The 20,653-nt window shown below is 35.5% G+C and overlaps 2 protein-coding genes across 15 annotated transcripts in view; one reads left to right on the plus strand and one right to left on the minus strand.

Annotated features, from left to right (window-relative positions):
- LOC127430771 (rho GTPase-activating protein 24-like) overlaps positions 1-8,083 on the plus strand; it is a 165,796-nt gene extending 157,713 nt beyond the window's left edge. For all 5 annotated transcript variants that reach the window (XM_051680820.1, XM_051680819.1, XM_051680822.1 and 2 more), the window contains 4 exons: positions 1,186-1,259; positions 1,787-1,908; positions 2,370-3,450; positions 6,645-8,083. In XM_051680820.1, the coding sequence (XP_051536780.1) occupies positions 1,186-1,259; positions 1,787-1,908; positions 2,370-3,450; positions 6,645-6,888 (1,521 nt within the window). In that variant the 3' untranslated portion in view covers positions 6,889-8,083. The remainder of the gene's footprint in view (positions 1-1,185; positions 1,260-1,786; positions 1,909-2,369; positions 3,451-6,644) is intronic.
- Positions 8,084-13,662: 5,579 nt separating this feature from the next.
- LOC127430781 (mitogen-activated protein kinase 10) overlaps positions 13,663-20,653 on the minus strand; it is an 85,311-nt gene continuing 78,320 nt past the window's right edge. For 7 of the 10 annotated variants that reach the window (XM_051680843.1, XM_051680839.1, XM_051680837.1 and 4 more), the window contains one exon: positions 13,663-17,315. In XM_051680843.1, coding sequence (XP_051536803.1) covers positions 17,173-17,315 — 143 coding nt within the window. In that variant the 3' untranslated portion in view covers positions 13,663-17,172. Of the gene's footprint in view, positions 17,321-20,653 lie in introns of all 10 variants that reach the window. The other 3 variants (XM_051680844.1, XM_051680845.1, XM_051680846.1) reach the window with 3 other exon arrangements.

The following is a 20,653-nucleotide window of genomic DNA, read 5'->3' on the forward strand; positions in this document are numbered from 1 at the left end:
GCTATTTATCAGACACTTTCTTATTTAAATTAGCTTTCCTAAGACAGGGATAAATGGACATCAAAGTGGAATCCACTGTCAAAGCAACCAGTTGGCAACAATCATTGTATTGATAAATATAAATTATAAACTATAAACTGTATATGCTCTGCTAATGAATATTTATTAGATGACATAACATTCACCCAGTAGCCACATAAATGGCCACTTGCCATAGTAAGAATACTGCTATTGCTTTTGTTCAGTTCCCTGTTGTTGCAACCGACTGATGGTTCATTGGATCAGCTACTTTTTTTTTCTTCGCACTGCGGACAACTTTTTATTTCTCAATTAGGATTTACCTCTTACTATTTCTTTTGTTTGCGTTTGGGTCAAATTGAGCTTGATTGACACCATCAGGCAGAAAACCATGTGATTCAGCACCATATGATGCCCCTATAGTCTTCTTTTCTTTCATCTGACCCCTCCATTCCTTTCTTTCTCTGAGCCTGAACTACTACAGTAGCTTGGGTCCACACTGAGGGACAGAATCTGCCTCACTCTGACTTTCAAGTTCAACTTTTACCTCACAAATCACAAGCACGTCCTGCTAGTGGCTGTTGAATTGTTTGGGGATAGAATCAAAGTGCATGGTAATTTTAAATTACTGCCCGGAGGTTTTGAATGAGATTTGTACCTATGAAAATACCTAGGGTAAGTACACGACTGCATTGGCAGACACAAAGAATCATGGCACCATGTCAAATGAAGCAAAAGGCTTTAGTTGATCCATTTATATTGTGAAAAATAGCCTTCTCGTCTGCTGCAGCAAAGCCATTTCATCAGAGTAAGCCTGCAGGGAAAAACAGATCGACCATGAAAGGGATGTAGTGCTGCATCATTAAAGCTGGAATGTCATGAATTGTTAAACCCATTGACCCAGGCTAAGAAGAATATTGTACTAATAATTAAATAAATTGTGATGTGAATATTTAAAGTCAATTAGGAATTGTTCAAGCAGACTTTAACTACTCTTAAGGCAATGGGGCAGGTTAGATTGTTTTTTTAATTCAATACACCTTATGATCATACATATTAGTCCAGGTTGTTTCAAATTTGATTACGATAATCAGTTTTAAAAAATGCATGAACGTTTTTGTATCCTAACTGTGTATTTAATTAATAGATTTTTCTGTCTCTACACAGGGAACGAAGGAATTAAGAAGGCAAGTGGAAAGTCTTCCTCTGGTGAACTACAATCTGCTTAAATACATATGCAAGTAAGCACTTTTTATATTCTTTATTATGAAGTCCTGTACATTATTACTGTTTTCAGTTGCACTAAGGCTGCAAGGGGTGGTTGGTATTATATTATACAGTACATCATATGTGTACTGTTCGCCTCTTTTGGTTTGCATTAATCAAGTTTAAAAAAAAATAAAATAAATAATCAATTGAGATGAAGTACCTTTCATTTGTAAAGCATTTAAATCAATGGAGTGTCCAAAAATTGTCATTACAACATGTTTTCTTAATACATAAACCATTTTTTGTTACATTTCCAGCCATAATAAATACAGGATATTATGATTTATGCTATTACTTTAATATAAAATTACTTATACCATACTACATAGGATTTCGGTCATAACACCGACCCTTACAAGCCATTTTCATGTAATCTTCATGTTTGACTTTCAGTTGATGCTGTGGAAATTGGATTTAGCAGAGCACATTTTAAATATTTGAACATGCACTTTTAAAGAAATGTAATTTCTGCATTTTAATATCCATCTTTCTTGGTCAGGTTTTTGGATGAGGTGCAGTCATACTCAGGGGTCAATAAAATGAGTGTACAAAATCTGGCGACAGTTTTCGGGCCAAATATATTGAGGCCAAAGGTCGAGGACCCAATGACTATAATGGAAGGTAGGTCTTTTATCCATATCACACACTACTGAGTGGAAGACCCCATGAAATTGATTGACAAGCAAAGTTTTCTTTCCTGTTCACGTATTTCCTATTGAAACATTACGTTTGGGCGGGACACATCGAACTGCTCGTCCCATTATTTTAATAGCCAGTAGGCTTTCGTTCCATTACAGCCATGATCCATGATTAATGATTTGCTTCTTGCTAGTCAGTTGCAAGTGGTATTATGGGGAGGGACATTCTCATTCTAGAGAGCATTAGACTGGACAAAAATCTGTGTAGTGCAAGAAAATGTATAAATATTTTTGGTCCATTTACCCAGAAGTGAAAGACTGTAAATTGTAAATGCGTAACGGTTAATTTTGTTAAGGTGTCCACTAGCATATAGATGGCTTCAAAGCTAACAGACATGATCTAAAAGCAAAAACTCAAAAAATATCTGTTTGTGTTGTTTGCAGGCGCAGTACTGGTCCAACAGCTAATGGCCGTTCTGATTGGTCAGCACGATTTTATTTTCCCACCCGAAGAGGACCATACAAGCACTCTGGAATTGGTCAATAACAACAACAATGAGCCGCAAAAACGACCAATGAATTGTCAACAACAAAACAAAGAGAACAACAACACCGCTGGCGGACGACAATGCACCTGGGACACTCCCGAATCACCCAGCCGGGTCCCATTGGACAATGGCTCTCCCCGCCTGGGAAGCCCTCGTAATAGTTTTACAGGTCCGCGATTCGAGGTAACCCGTAGCCCGCCTCTTACGGTGAAAAAGAACCCAGCGTTCAGTAAAGGCAGTGGAATTGTCACTAACGGCTCCTTCAGCTCATCATCTTCTTCCTCAGGCGACGCCAATCAAGAGAAGAGCCAGACTTTGCCCAACATGTGCACCCTGCAGACCCGACGGGCAGGCGCGATGAAAGGCTCAGGCACCAAGATGGGGGTTCTGAATGGTGTTGTGCGAATGGGCGTGTCCAGCACGGACGGGACGAACGGGACTCTAAATGGGCATAATGGACTCTGGACGCCCAGTGGTCATGTAGCAATGCGTGAGGGGAAAGCTCGAGACACAGAGCACCAGCAGAATCGCTTGTCCACGTACGACAACGTCCATATCCAGCAGCAGATGCAACAGATGCAGCCCAGTCTCAGCAGCAGCTGTGAGGACAAGCAGAGCGTGGACAGTGCCACCTGGTCCACGTCGTCTTGTGAGATCTCTCTGCCAGAGAACTCCGCCTCTTGTCGCTCTTCTACAACAACTTGTCCAGAGCAGGACTTCTTTGGCAGCAATTTTGAGGACCCGTTGTTGGACGGGCCAGTACAGGAGGACAACGGACTGGTACCAGAGGACAGGGAGCAGAGTACCAATAATGGAGGAGGTCGGGGGAGCAGAGGAACAAGCAGTAGCGAAAACAGTGAAACGGCATTTGCTGTCATCAATGGACCGACCAATCACAGTGCACTGCACAGCCTGGTGGCCAGCCTCAAACAGGAAATGCTCAAGCAGAAGAATGAATATGAGGCCAGAATCAAGAGGTAAGATTAATATTCAACCATAATGTTCTTAGTACTTGAAAATACTTGAAGACAACTTATTCTATTAAACTTTATGGTGCCAGTGCCAATGTTTGCCTTTGTCTTTCTTGTCTTTGGTAAGATTTTGTTAAGTACACAAAAATAATATGTTACTGTTTGTTTTAATGTTGTTGGAAAATTAACTTTTAAGGAACATTTTCCAAAAAAAATGAACCTTCTCGTTGTTACAAAACTGTATGTCTTTCTTTCTTTGTGACTTTATTTATCATAATGAGCACTGTCAAGCTCAAAAATATTTCAAAGAAACACCATTTAACCCTGTTGTGTTCGTTTTGTCCTAACACATTTTGTGTTCCTGGTTAAAAATGACCGGCCCACTGAGGTTGTTTAAAAATCTCTCATATTGCATATATTATCACAAGATATTGCATTAGACATTTTTATTAACTTCTTTTTTTAGTAATTATGATTACTACCACTTGTAAATTAAATTAAAACCACTTGCTTGATCTGAACAAAATAGGTGTCATTTTAAAGCTTAGAAGTTATATAGCTGATCAAATCTTAAATAATGCTTTTTAATTTGCTGACAAATAAGAACTGTTTTATTCTCATCCTTTGCAAATGTATTATCACAACAATTATATTCAAAGTTGCTAAAAGCATAAAAGGATTATATAGCATTGTGTTATATATCGTTGGAAAGGTCTCAATTAGTAGAATGCAATGAGCAATTTTTTTCACTCACAGGCCAAACTGCAGTGAGTATTAGTGTATGAAATTACCACAGATACACATACTGTAAAGATAATAAACAGGAGTGTCTTTTTATCAAGTTTTTTCCTTATTACTCCCAGAAACATACATATAACATTGACAATGACATAGCGTAACTTACAACAGATTATCCCGATTCAAACAAGCCCAAACACAACATAATATGATAAGTAGATCTAGAAGAAGAGTGTACATGGAAAGACGATGCATAAAATGGCGCTCAACACACATTGTGTGTGTGTGTGTGTGTGTGTGTGTGAGAGAGAGAGAGAGAGAGAGAGAGTGTGTGTGGGCAGGTTTAGGTGGTTTACGAGGACTTTTTTTTAGGTTACAAACTGGTAATTACAAGGGTATTTTGTGGTTTATGAGGACATTTCTAGTGTCCCCATAATTCAAATCACTTAAAAAACATACTAAACTATGTTTTATTGAAAATGTAAAAATGCAGAAATTTTTTGTGAGGGTTAGGTTTAGGGGTAGGGTTAGGGGATAGAATCTATAGTTCGTACAGTCTAAAAATCATTATGTCTATGGAGAGTCCTCATAATGATAGCTGCACCAACATGCAGTGTGTGTGTGTGTGTGTGTGTGTGTGTGTGTGTGTGTGTGTGTGTGTGTGTGTGTGAGAGAGAGAGAGAGTATGTGTGTGTGTGTTGTGTGTGTGTGCACATGTCTAAGGACACATCCACATATGTGCTCATCTAAAGGATTGGGATGCTCCTGAACACTTAATATTTCTGTATTTTGTATTTTGATCCATTCAGTTCCAATGGGAGCACAACTGTAACAAAGTGAAATAAAAAAATAAAAAATAAAAAAAAATGTAAAGAAAATGGTTACATTTTTGTTTTTGGTTTTCGGATACCATATGTGAACAAAGTCAAGGAATTTGAATCCAAAAAAAGTAAAAAAAAAAATGAATAAAAAAAAAATGTAAGAAACAAAAACAAGGTTGTTTGGGTCAAAATGACATAAGGATTAAAGGAATATTTTCCGGGTTCAAAAAAAGTTAAGCTCAATTGACAGCAATTTTGGCATAATGTTGATTATCATAAAAATTTTGACTCGTCCCTCCTTTTCTTTAAAAAAAAGCAAAAATCTGGGTTACAGTGAGGCAATTACAATGGAAGTGAATGTGGCCAATTTCCATAGGGTTTAAAGGCAGAAATGTGAAGCTTATTATTTTATAAAAGGATTTACATTAATTCTTCTGTTAAAACTCGTGTATTATTTGAGCTGTAAAGTTATTTAAATCATCTGGGATTACAGGGTTTATGACATTAGGTCGTCATGGCAACGAAGCCATGAAACTTTACACAGAAAAGGTTAGTAAGCCATTTGATCACACTAAAATCATGTTAACACATATATTGTATATGTCTTGTGGCTATACCTTTCAAACAGTGAGGATTTTATAATTTACGGATTGGCCACGATTCACTTCCATTGCAAGTGCCTCACTGTAACCCATATTTTTGTTTTTTAGTAGGAACAAGTCAAAATGAATTTTTGTGGTAATTAGCAATATGCCATAAATGTTGTCGATTGAACTTAACTAGAATTGAACCCGGAATGTATTAAATGAACCTGAGAGTACTAAACTGTTATTGGTAGCTAAAAGAAATTAGCCAAAATATTTCTTAAACAAACATGCACGAGATGGGGAATGCGTAGAACTTTTATGAATGACATATATCACAATTCTGCGGAAATCTGCTGAGTTTTCTGCGGAGTTCTGCATGCGCAGATTCCATCTGGGCCTGCCAATGAGCTTTGACATCACTGATGTCAAGAATGTTGTGATGCGGGGGCCTGGGTAGCTCAGTGGTAAAATACGCTAGTTCGAATCCAGGGCGTGCTGAGTGACTCCAGCCAGGCTTCCTAAGCAACCAAATTGGCCCGGTTGCTAGGGAGGGTAGAGTCACATGGGGTAACCTCCTCGTGATCGCTATAATGTGGTTCGTTCTTGGTGGGTCGCGTGGTGAGTTGAGCGTGGATGCCGCGGTGGATGGCGTGAAGCCTCAACACGCGCTATGTCTCCGTGGCAATGCGTTCAACAAGCCACGTGATAAGATGCGCAAGTTGGCGGTCTCAGACACGGAGGCAACTGGGATTTGTCCTCTGCCACCCGGATTGATACGAATCACTACGCGACCAAGAGAACTTAAAAGCACATTGGGAATTGGGCATTCCAAATTAGGGAGAAAAGGGAAAAAAAAAAAATAATAATGTTGTGATGCGCCTTGAGAAGACTTGGAATATAGCACATCAGTCATCTAATTTTATAGTACTTTTTTGTTTAAATTGAAGCTTGAAGTCCCCATTCATTTTGGGTGAACTAACCCGCACTGAACTAATCATCACAATGAAAAAAGTCTTTACATTCACCCCTACCCTTCCTCTTATCTTCCCTGTAGTCTGGAACATCGTAATCTAGAGTTGGAGACAGTGATGGCGAATCTCCACGAAGAGTTGGACCAGGAGAAGAAGAAATACACCATGGTGGAGATCAAGCTGAGAAACGCTGAGCGAGCCAAGGAAGATGCGGAGAAGAGAAACGAAATGCTACAAAAAGAGATGGAGCAGTTCTTCTCCACTTTTGGAGATCTGACTGCAGACCCGCGACGACCTGATAGAGCCAACACCATCTGGATCCAGTGAGATGTGGTGGATGGTACCATTTCGTTCAAGCTTGTGTTGAGAACCATCTACCATAAACAATCACTCAATGACCAGTTTTGTTACATTGTGTGGGCTGTGACAGACAGAATCTGACTATATTACCTTGTCCTGAATTGGCTTGTCCTCAGTCATTGTTTCTTGCCCATTTGGTGCAAAGATTCGACACAGCTGAGTGAAGCCTACTGAGCCCAATTTCAAAATGAACAAGGACCAGTCGTGAAAATGTTGTTGGACTAAACCATTTGGATTCATTGCTCCTTGGATCCCAAGAACAAAGTAAGACAGGGAAATGGTTTGAAATATGGTCGTGTTTTGGAAATACAACACTTGAAATGAGTGTCATAAATGGATAGAAGAGGATTCTGACTTTTTGAAATTTTAGGGTCTGCTCTCTGAAAGAGTTAAAAAGGAACTTTGATGGTTGACTGTTGCAGATTGTTGCTGTTGAATTTGTGACCAGAATGAACAGTATATCTTAGAAGATGGGTAAACACCTGAAGGACAACTGAACCATGAATGTTTCTCACATTTCTTATTGTGATCCAACCAAATGTGTCCTTGATCTGTCACGTTGTCATATATCCACATGTGTATATATAAGGCAAAACAATGTTAAAAATTCCACAATGAAAAACTATGTCTGTATAAATGCAAATCAAAGTAATATGTTGATGTACTAATATTTAAAGAGAATTCTCCATGTGTTACATACAAAATTTATATCAAGGCTTTTCCTTGCACTTAAAAATCTTAAAAAACATTTTTTTTTTCGACATGGTACAGATATGAGATTATGTGGCATACATTTGCATATTATTCCCTCTTGTCTTCCCTCACACTTTTTTCCAACATTTCATCGTTACATCCAAATTGCCACAGAGCTTGCCACACGACCAAAAACATGTAAATACGTACGAAAAAAAATGGTGTACACTTGGCCTGTCTTTGACATTCTTACCAATAGCACATTATGTTTTAAGCAGCGCTAGACAGAAATAAATCTATTAAAATAAAGACCAAGGTGTGACAGTTCAAACCTGTTAAAGGTGATACTGAGTTGTCTCAGCGTTGTTTGCATTGTCTGTTTTTAATTCTTGCCATTGTCCATGCTTCTACTGTGGCTTCATACATTCAGTGAAATGCAGTTAAATTAAATTATGTGACCTAATTTTAACTGGGTCTTAATTGTTGTCTTATTGTGTTATTTTCTGCAGTATATCAGTCGCTGAGGCAAACCACACATGAAATCAGTGGGTGACCTGATATTTACAGTCACAAAATGAACATTTTTAAAAAGAATCAAAGACAACATCCTCCCAAACAAATTCTGGGCATTGTCCATGAGGCCTCTAAAAGCATCCCTTGGTGAAACAAATGTTTGTGATGGTTTTGTAATGCTAACTCCAATGGTTGTAATTCTTAACAATGTATAAAAAGCATCATAAAACACACAGAATGACGCAGAAGGCAAACTTACTCGTGACCTGATCTTGACTATGTAAAGGGATGGATATTTAATCTCTTAACAAATTTGTGGGTCTTGCCTTGGGTGAGTCTTTATGTCTATTGCCACTACAACGTGTGTGTGTGCGCGCGTGTGTGTGTGTGCATGTGTGTGTTTGTTGTTAAAGGAATTGACAGCATTTGTTGCATAATATTGATTTATAAAATAAAAAAATTAAAATATGTTTTTAAAAAAAAGCAAAAGTAGCGGCGACAATAAGACTTTTACAATGGAAGTAAATGGGGCCCATACTGCAAACTGTTACAAAACTACAGCCACAAGACATAAACATTGAATTTATAGACTCCTCAAGTGTATTTAATCCGAACCTATTCAGAACTCTATACTGAAGCTTTAAAAACCTTTCTTCACTGAATAATAAGCTTAGAACATCCAGACAAAGTAAACGTGGCCTGCAAATTCCATTCCAAGCTACCAATGATAGAAAGGAACAGGGCCCAGGAATATTTTCACGCCAAGTTTGATGTGAAGAATACAAACCTCTGGAAGCAGGGAGAGACTGCAGATAATAGAGTGCTTCTCATGCAGGGATCGTCCTTTGTTGTTGATTCATTGGATCGAGTTTTAGCTCCATTTAATAGAACAAAACCATAGAAGATATAAGACCACTGTAGGAAACAGAGCTATTGAGATGAAAATGTCATGTTGACTGAAGTGTGTGTGAGAGGGATAGACGTAAATAAAATAGAAAATACAAATGTATGAACTATGATAGTTGTAGAAACTGCTATAAACTGTCTGGTGAGTAATTTATTAAGTTACATTTCTGTGTATGTGTATGTAAAAAATTTATACAGCATTTTAGCCTATTTTTAAGATTTATGAATTAAAATTACATCAAATTTAATTGTGTAATTGTTTAACAAAATTAAATTACTAACATTAAAATAGTTTTTCATTTGTATTTTATATCATTAAAGATAAATCAATTCAATTTGATGGAATTTTGTAATGAAATTCAAATGTGTCAAAAAAAAAAAAAAAATATATATATATATATATATATATATATATATATATATATATATTTACGCATTTGAATTTCATTACAAAATTCCATCAAATTGAATTGATTTATCAAGCCCTACTAATAATACTATTAATTTATTAATTATAATAAAATAGGTAATTAACTAATTAACTACTAATAAATAAACATACAAACAATATAGACAATATATACACAATATTATATTAAAAACAATAAGAACAATAGCTCTCTCTCTCTCTCTCTCTCTATAGTATATACGATATATTTACACATATTTATGATAAAATTAATAAAATAAAATTCTAAAACTAGTATTATTAAGAAAACGATACAAAAATATGACTATATTTAATTATATTTTAACATGAAATGTTTCTTTTTAGGTGGTTTATGACATTTTTAGTAAATGAGTCATGTCAGTAAAGTCTTGACCCAACATGTCAGATGTAAGAGATAGAAGTCATTAATTCATGTAAGGCATTTTAATTGCAAACGGACTAATTTATCCATAACTGTCTTCCTCCAACGCAGCGTTTGTTGATTCAAGAAAAGATGACACTCGATTTCAAGGTCAAAGGAGTTGTTTATTTAGTCACATACAGATATTTATATTACATACACAGTACCTTTAAAATGTTGCGTTCTAACAGCAATCCATAGTGCTGTGTTAAATCTTTAATTTGTCTTTTCTTTTCTTTCCAACCATCTCATCTCATCTTCCATGTTTAGAATAATTTCATTTGAACAACAGCCTGGAGCAGAAGGTGTGACAATGGCATTTGATTTTAAAAAGCACTGCGTAAAGAACCACAGTCTCCATCTCCTACTCTCAACAGAATGGCTCACTGACAGCACAGACAGAGATAGATGGAGAAAGAGAAAGAGAGAGGTTTAAAAATATCATCATAAAGACTTGATTGAAATGAACATCACCAAGAGACTGGTCACAATAACTGTGGAGCATGGTGTGAATTCATGATTAGATGAACAAACCATTATTCATCCATGCTTAAAAGAGTTATTGCACTAATGTGATTATTGAAAGAAAGAAAGAAAGAAAGAAAGAAAGAAAAAGTATAAATGAAATAGAAGGCAATGAATGATGTTATCTGTATTGCTCAGTGTGTTTCATAAAAATGATACATAGTTTTATCAACTGTATATTTTGTGCAGTTTGTTTGATGTATAGTGAACATTAAATAAACCTTAGATTATTATTTTGAACATGAACATGACAGATGTGTTTTAGTGGGAAAAGTGTTTGTTTTCCAAATGACTAATTATTCAATTGCTTTGTCTGGTGAACATGCATTTATCTGCTGAAGCTTACCAAATTGGACTATAAATAAAAATGTAAAAGAAAAGAATATTTTATAATTCTGATCTCTTCAAGTGAACACTTTTCATAAGGCCACCATTTGAACCAGTCAGTTTGAATTTGAATTATGACATCATAATATCACATAATTAAGAGACATCAAGCGTTTTCCATTCTTTAATTTCCTGCTCACAAACTGCACCCTCACTGTTACGAGACAAAGTCAAACTCTGCAACATCACTTACAGAATGCTTGCCATATGGCTTCCAAAGTTAATTCTTAACTTTTAAATTTAGTACTTTTACCACAATGATAAAGAAGTGACATCACATGTATATCACTGTTCCGTTTTGGTATAATGGACGCTGGTTTCTTTGAAACAGCATTATAACATTCTGTACATTCAGTGTTGACACCCACATTAATCAAGGCTGTCGCACAAAATCAAAAGCCATTTTGAGAAATGAAACCTAAAACTTCTAGCGTTTTTAACCTGGTCATCAGACTATTTGAAGCACCATGGGAGAAATGCATACTCCTGGTCTGAAATCCAGGCTCTACAGTTATTTCCAAACTTTATACATGAGAAAACCTTACAGTTTGAGTATTTAATCAAGATACTGTTTTGGACATTTCATATCAACTGGTTAGATGGTGCAACATTTTGAAATGGAAGTTTGAGAGAATGATATTTCAGAATCACAGTAACCCTGTGTGACCCAACGGGTCGTTTTGTTGAAAAAAAAAAAACTTGCAAGTATAAAATGCAAGATGTCACACCACATTGTTGTCTGTCTATTCTAAAGTGAAATTGAATCAACAAATTTGATACACAACGCAACAGTTTACAATTAATTTTGAATTCTAACAATTGAAATACAAAAGCTACTGTGTGTAAGTGCATGTATATGTGTCCACCCTGTTGTAAAATCGTCAGCAGCTATATTTAAATTGTATGCCAGAGACTGGAGAGCTCCCAGAACCCCTTTCTGTCCTCAAGAGATGATATTTATTACTTTGTACTGCATGTTATAAGAATGAGAATTTGATGCAGATTGTTATGGTGAAAATTTGGCAAAATAAACTTATTATAGGTAAGGGCTATGTACATACCGTAAGGTACGGCTCATGCAAGAAAAGTTTCTCAGAGGATATAAATGGCTTTCTATATCAAAATTCTGAGGTTTAATAATTGCGCTTAAGAGAGCAGCACCTGAACGATTCCTTATTTAGCTCTAAAAGTGATGGACGAATGATTAGAATACACAGAATACACACTTAAACTTGACCAATAAGGGTAAACATATTCTGTCAGGGGTGATAAATATTTATGTGAGTGATAGTTAAAAAAAAAAAAAACTAATATTTTACAACAAGGTTGTTGTATTGGTTAACATTAGTTAACTACATTAATTAACATGAACAAAAAAAATAAATAAAATACTTCTGCGTTTATTTATCTTGGTTACTTTAATTTTAACATATACTAATACATTTTTTCAATTAAAAATTGTATATGTTAAAATTAGTTAATGGATTATGAATGAACATGAACAATTGTATTTTCATATCATTAACATTAACCAAGATTAATAAATGTTGTAAAACAATAATTCTTAGTGTTAGTTTATGATACCTAATACATTAATAAATGTAAATGAAAATAATTTTATTGTAAAGTGTTACCCCAAATAACTAAGCAAATTTCTGCATGTACTTTTAACAATCACTGCTGTTACTAAACATATAAATAATAATTTAAATTATGAATAAATAGCATTCCTTTCAATTATGATTATTGCAACAAATAAAAACGGTAACACTTTACAATAATGTGACATTGGTTAACATTAGTTAAATGCATTAGTTAACATGAACTAACAATAAACAATACTAAAAAAGCATTTTTCAATCTTATTTATATGTTAATTTTAACAAATTCTAATCCACTTTTAAAATGAAAAGTTGCATATGTTAATGAGTTATAAAATAACATGAACAAACAATAAAAAAAAATATTTTCATTAATATAACATTAGCCAAGATTAATAAATGCTGTTAAAGATATTGTTTATTTGTAGTTCATGAGACCAAAGGTACTAACTAATATAAGTGTTACCGAAAAGAAATAAGCAAATTTCTGCACGTGCCTTAGCAAAATCTAGTCAACATCTTATATGTTGCATTCAAATCTCAACATTAACATCTCATATGCTGTTACTAAAAACATAAATAATATTTGAAATTGAGAACAAAAAGTATTCCTTTTAATGTTACACAGTGAGAATGGGTTAGAAAATGAGAGTTTGGAAATAAAATGTCAAATGATTAAAGCTTTTGTTACATAAAGAAAAAAAAATTCAGTGTATTTTATCCCTTTATTAAAATGTTTAGTACACGGATCAGTTTGGACAAATACAGGTACAAAATAAAACAAAACCATACAACTTAAATATTATGTTCAATTTACTGTATACTGCACTACCTTCATTAAATGAAACTAATCTGTTCCTATTACTAAAAACATCATGTGTGTTTGAAAGTTGAAACTACATTACTTGTCTTAAAAACAAATTACGATAAAATGTGAAAGGGGTTACATAGATGAAATAAACAGTGGGCCCAACAAGTATTTGGATGTGTAAGCCACACTCAAAAATGTACGTCATCACAAAAAAATATATACAGTATATATATATATATATATATATATATATATATATATATATATATATATATATATATATATGAACGAATGTCAGTTGATATATATATATATATATATATATATATATATATATATGATATATATATGTATGAATGTCAGTATATATATATATATATATATATATATATATATATATATATATATATATATATATATATATATATATATATATATAAATAAATATATATATATCAACTGACATTCATTCTAAAGAAAGATAGCACAAGCGCACTTTTTAGGTAAAACATTTCACCAAAAATTAATTTGTTAGGTTTTAAATGATCAAACAATTTTTGCAAAATTTTTTAGTGTGATTTATTGGTTTGGTACTTTGTAATCTAATGCAATTAAATTCATACATTTTAAGAGTGGCTTAAGTGTCCACATTTTTGGGGGGGCCAGTGTAGTTTTCTGGGGTCTTGTCACATGTCCATGTAGAAATACTTCTCATGGTGCAGGTTCTCTTTTAACATACAGTGACTTTAATATGAGAACTGGATCCAAGATCGAGATCTCTACACTAGAAATTACATGAACAGGGTGTCTTAGTGATTGTGGGGTTGGGTAATCAGACCTGGCACATCCGACGCCACCATCAGTGACAAAGTCACCACCTGGGAAACCTCTCTATGTAGCTGTCATATTTACTGTATTTATGTTTCATTGGAGGAAACTGCATTAATTCAAAGGCACTTCTCAAATTCAGGTTCAGACAATAAATAGGTTTAAAAAATAAACTACTGTTGTGAAATTATTATAATATTCTGTATTTAGGTAGTAAGCAAGTTGATTCCCTTCAGACAACACAAATATGAATATTGAGATGAGATTAGTGGATGCAAACAAAGAACAAAATGTGAGAAAGAGTGAAGATGAGGTACATGCTTTCAACCTGCATTCGTCTTATGTAGACGCATACCAGGGCTCAACAATAAGGATTGTTTTTTAATTATTATTATTATAAAAAATTTTTGCCAGTCAGGTCAGGCCAGTAATTTCGATTTTTACTTGCAAAGCTAAGATTTCCACCGGCATCGCCACATAATTATTTATGTCAAAAACAGTATTTTTAAATGTATTCTGTATATTTATCATTAAATGTTAGGTTTCTACACTTTAAACACTTTACGATAAGGTTGTATTCATTAACATAGTAAACTACATTAGTTAGCATGAACAATGAACAAAACTTTGAAACTTAATCTTGGATAATGTTAATTAATTTCTACATATTAATACATGCAATATTAATAAAGTCCTAACTTAGAAGTTGTATATGTTAACATTATAGTTAATGCGTAATGAACTAATATAAGCTAATGAACAATTGTAATTTTCATGAATGAACATTAACTATTAAAATAAAAACATTGTTAATTGTTAGTTCATTGTACCTAATACATTTACTAATGCTTAAGGAATATTCTGGGTTCAATACTAGTTAAACTTCATTGACAGCATTTGTGGCATAATGTATTGTAGATTACCATAAAAAAAAGAAAAAAAAATTTGACTCGTCCCTCCTTTTCTTTAAACAAAGCAAAAATCGAGGTTCCAGTGATGCAGTTACAATAGAAGTGAATGGGGCCCATTTTTAGAGGGTTTAAAGGCAGAAATATGAAGCTTATAATTTTATAAAAGCACTGACATTAATGGTAAATGGTCTGCACTTATATAGTTTTTAACCTTAGCGGATTTCAAAGCGCTTTACAGTGTGACTCATTCGCCCATTCACACACACACTCATACACGAATGACGGCAGAGCTGCCATGCAAGACGCTAGCCTGTCATTGGGAGCAACTTGGGATTCAGTGTCTTGCCCAAGGACACTTCGGCATGTGGAGTCATGTGGGCCGGGAATCAAACCACCAACCCTGCAATTAGCAGCCAACCCGCTCTAACACCTTAATACTTGTGTATTATTTAAATTGTATAGTTGTTTAAATCATAATTTTTGTGGTAGATTTAGGGTTTATGGCATTACGTCGTCATGGCGACAAAGTTGTAAAAGTGGCTATACCTTTACACAGAAAAGGTTAGTAAATGATTTTATCACATTAAAATCATATTAACATGCATATTGGTTTTTTTTGTATTTTTTTTTTTACCTTTTTCGCCTATACTTTTGAAATGGAGTATTTTAATGTTTACAGATTGGCCCCATTCACTTCCATTGTAAGTGCTCACTGTAACAGTTATTTACTTTTTTTTTTTTTTTAAAGAAAAGGAGGGATGAGTTAAAATTAATATTTGTGGTAATCAACATTATGCTTCAAATGCTGTCGATTGAGTTTAACTTATATTGAACCTGAAATATTCCTTTAGCAAATACAACCTTCTTGTAAAGTGTTACCCGTTTTTGTCGTAAAAAAAAAAAAAAAAAAAAATCCTGTGTAACTCCTAAAAACACTTTTCCTGGAAAATGATGGCATATGGTGCAAATTAAATACTACTGATTTGTTTATATTTTTCGGAGTGTTCCAAGACAGTCAAAAGTTTTTCTAACAATTTCTTCAAATCTATGCTAGCAAGCTAAATTACATTATCTTGGTGGCACATTTAGATCAGTGCAATTTGCATAAACGTTCAATATATATCACATAAATCCAAATGTCTCAGTTTGCAAGGCTTAAAAATACTAAGACAAAACTGTCTCAAACTAGCCATGGGCTATCAGGTCATCCTTATTGTTGAGCCCAGGACACCTTGGCGATGTGACGCCCCCCAATCAAAAATATGTCTGACACCGAGAAACCTTTCCTTGGTAAAGTTGTTGCATGCAAGGCTGTCGCCTGTTAAGTGGGCTGTAGATACGGTGGGTTTCACAAACACAATGACAGGGCTGTTGAAACTGATCGCCAATATACAGAGCTCGGAGTATGACAGCAACATTGCTTGTGCCCCCCATTGGCTTCCTTTAAAACACACTCCAACGACTGACAGAAATGGCCAAATGCACACTTTGGCTTCCCAGAGCTCTTTACATGTTATATAAACAAGGTTCTTTATATTTGTATATGTTATAATTAGCTTAATTTCTTCTTTATTTTTCTCTGACCATGCAAGACTACAGGCAAAGGGAACAAAGGTGGTAGCTGTGATGTGGCAAGGTGCGCGATTACTCCCTCTACTGGCCGTCAGTCCCACTCTCATGCTGTACAGAATTACATATTTACAAAAGATAGGAGGCGCCATTGTACACATTTTTACCCTAACTGGAGTTGCACACAGACATACCAGCCTGTCAGAAACCATCAAGGAGTTTCAGAACAAGCGAAAAACCATCAGGGGAAAAGACAAGGACGATCGATATTGTACAGTGCTCATTAATATAAAAGCCCACCCTGCCACATCGACTGAAGCACAGAAAATTGCAAGGTATTAAATATCAGCCAAATGTACACTTTACAGATTTGCCCTTTTTTTTTTTTTTTTTTTTTTTTGGATGCCATATGAGGGGGATTCAAAGCAAAGCAACTAGTGAAGATCTGTAAATATACATATTCAGACGTTTTCGTTGAATGAAAATGCATACTTTACGATACATATTTTGCGCATATAGTAACATTTTTCCCACATTTTGTCCCCGCGTAAATTATATTCTTGTACACTTTTGAGAGGTTGTGGATTGCACGCGATCGGGTTTGCAGGGGCCGTTCACCTTCTGAAGAACATGGGGTTGCGCAGGCAGGCGGTTAGTCACCTGCAGCACCCCAGCGGTCCCGCGGAGGTCTCCAGGCTGCTGTCGGTGTCGGATGCCAGGGTCTGATCGGTGGACATGGAGGAGATGTCGTTGACAGAGGAGGAGGGGGGGAGGCTCTCGCTGCTGTTCACGGCTGCACCTGCGCTAAGGGAAGTAACGGAAAAAACGGTTACAACGAAAAAGACAACCGCCCATAAACTTAATACCCACAGCACCCTCTAGCAGGGCTAATAGGTACTACAATCACAGGATTGTTAGACATCTTTAAAGGGACTATCGTTCACTCAAAAATAAAAATTCTCTCACCATTTACTCACCCTCATGCCATCCTAGACGTATAGAACTTTCTTTCTTCTGCAGAACACATATTATGATTTTTAGAAAAATATTTCAGCTCTGTAGGTCCATACAATGCAAGTGAATGGGTGCCAACATTTTGTCGCTCCAAAAAGCACATAAAGGCATCATAAAAGTAATCCATACGACTCCAGTGTTTTAATCCATATTTTCAGAAGTGATATGATAGGTTTGGGTGAGAAAAAGATAAATATTTAAGTCCTTTTTTTCCTTGAAATTCTTCTCCCTGCCCAGTAGGGGATGATATGCATGAAGAATGTGAATCACCAAAAACACAAGAAGAAGAATGTAAAAGTGAACGATTTCTCGCCCATACCTATCATATCACTTCTGAAGATATTGATTTAACCACTGGAGTCTTATGGATTACCTTTATGCTGACTTATGTGATTTTTGGAGCTTCAAAATTTTGGCACCAATTCACTTACATTGTATGGAAGAAAAGAGCTGAGAAATTCTACTAAAAATCTTCATTTGAGTTCAGCAGATGAAAGAAAGTCATACACATCTGGGATGAGTAAATGATGAGGGAATTTTCATTTTTGGGTGAACTATTCCTTTAAGATGACCAAAATGTACAGTAACAAGGAAATGTGTAGAAATATACCACAGGGATGACAAAATGGTTCTTTAAGGATGGAGTCCATGGATGGAGATTCGTTTCTGAGGTGATATTGTTGGATGTTGAGCAATTAAGATAATTCAAGAAACACATCTCTTCTGCAAGCACTTAAACAGTCCACAATAATGGCACTTCCTATTTAATTACTCTATACTACTCTAGCTACTCTTGGAACTTGGCAGTGCGATACTGCAGATATTGTTGACTTTTGTATGACAAATTGCTAGTTACTTTCCTCATTTGTAAGTCGCTTTGGATAAGAGTGTCTGCTAAATGACTAAATGTAAATGTAAATAAACTGATTATGCTATCCTGAACCCTAAGACAAAAATATTATAATTTTTTGTATAATTTTACAAAAGACACATTCCCCCACAGACAACCTTGCAATTGCACTTTGTGCCTGTGTTTCCTGCAGCATAATTAAAGGAATATCCCAGGTTCTAAACAAGATAAGCTCAATCGACAGCATTTGTGGCATAAAGTTGATTACAACAAAAAAATGTATTTCGACTCACCCCTCCTTTTCTTAAAAAGTAAAAACCGAGGTTATATGTGTGTGTGTTTTGAATAAAAAAAATTGGAATTAACAAATAATAATATATATAATATAACATATGGAAGAAAGTGAAACAGGTGTGGAACATGAGAATAAATGCTGACAGCTACAAGTTTTGTAAAGAGAAACATCTTGCCTTTCAAAGCACACAAACTACCAAATATATTTTTCACCGCTAGGTGGAGCTAACACTACAAGAGGCGAGCAATGACAACATATGGTGCCAGGACCAAACACATGCATATTTTTCTTCATTTTGGAGCCATCTAGTTTGTGAGTTGCACTGACTATACAATAAATCAACAACCCAGAAATCCTAGATTCCCCTACCAGTGTGTTTCAAAACCAATTATGCCCAGCCCACTCCAATAACCAGCAAGGCAATTGCTTGTGATAAAAATCAAGCACAAATACCCTTGTTAAGAGGCTTCCTACGATAGCATTAAAAGCTTATTTACTTGAGTGACGGGCTACATCTCTTGTTTTCATAGGAAGCAGCCCTTTAATATCCACTCAGTGTTGTGAACGTGATTTATAATAGCTTTATACTACATTGCCCACGTCCTCATTTTAGATCATCATTTTAAACATGGCATTTTTTCTGGAGTGCCTGCACAGTGGAGCTGGATGAACATGATAAAAGATGGATGCAGAAGCTTGTTCTTCCGTAGAGTAAAACTTCCTCACAAGCCATAGTAATGTCCGATTTGTGAGCAAATTTTTCTTTTGAGCCAATGAACAGCTCAAAACGATTCACAAATCAGTCTGACTGATTCGTTAGCTCAGTGGTTCTCAAAGTGTGTGGCGCGCCCCCCTACGGAGGTATTGCAAGGGAGGCGCGGAAGACTGACCTCTCGTCAAATCTCGTTCACTTTCACACATTCAACAAAAATAGTGGAAAATACACATAAGAACCGATGTGCGCAATTACTTTTCCTCTGCCTTTTCTCCTGCCTTGTTTAAACTTTCGTCTGGCACCGCAGTGGATCCTGCACGCGCAGCTCTTGACAGCCCAAATCGTTGATGTAAAACAAGGTAATTCTTGTGTGCGCGCCAGTTTCAAATGAGTGACGAGGTGAATTAACACTTACATTTCGGTCTGTTCCTCACACAACACTATCATATGGCTTCAGAAGAATTGAAATCTAAGGCACGAGTGTTATGGATGACTTTAATGGCAATTTTATGTGTGCTTTCGAAGCTTGGACAGCCATAAACACGATCCTCTCGTTCCTCAATCTTGCGTTTCGTGGATTAAAAAAGTATCAGTATCATTAATCAGGTGTAAATTATTGTCCAGATGTCCTGACCGCTACCGAAACGTAGACGGCGATTTCACGTGATTCTTGTTACTTTTTTCAGCGCTCGCTAGGATGCGACAATCACAGTCATTTATTATAACTGGATGAGGAAATTTTTTCTTGTTTCAAAGGGGAGCGTGACGCAAAAAATTGAGAACCACTGCGTTACCAAATCAAAGTTATGTTTAAAAATCTTCCCAACTCGCTTTTGGCGCCCCTCAGTGGACATTACAACTGGAAAATGAATCTCACTCGAGCCCATACACCCAACAACACTTTCCACTCGGGGCAGTGTTTCAAATTTCGTTAAGCACAGACCAATTTTAGATAAAGATATGGCAATCTAAAGTTTCCGATTTCACATGAGATCAGTCTGTTTTACCACCATACGGTTAATCTAATATTTCAAAAGCTCTATCCTACATATTTTTTTTTGCTGGATTACCCTGTTTTTCCCCACTCGCTGCTTTAATTAGCTCCCATCACAGTAACTGTTGTCAGATATGTTGCATAAGTCTAATTTCGGTGACCATTTGAGCAGAAAAATAGAATTTCAGATACATCTCTCTACACTCACTTAACAGTGCGCTAACCCTGCAGTTATCTCCACAAAGGACATCTCCAGCATCCCAGAAGCT

Source organism: Myxocyprinus asiaticus, chromosome 40 (genome assembly GCF_019703515.2).
Source record: "Myxocyprinus asiaticus isolate MX2 ecotype Aquarium Trade chromosome 40, UBuf_Myxa_2, whole genome shotgun sequence".
NCBI lineage: Eukaryota > Metazoa > Chordata > Actinopteri > Cypriniformes > Catostomidae > Myxocyprinus > Myxocyprinus asiaticus.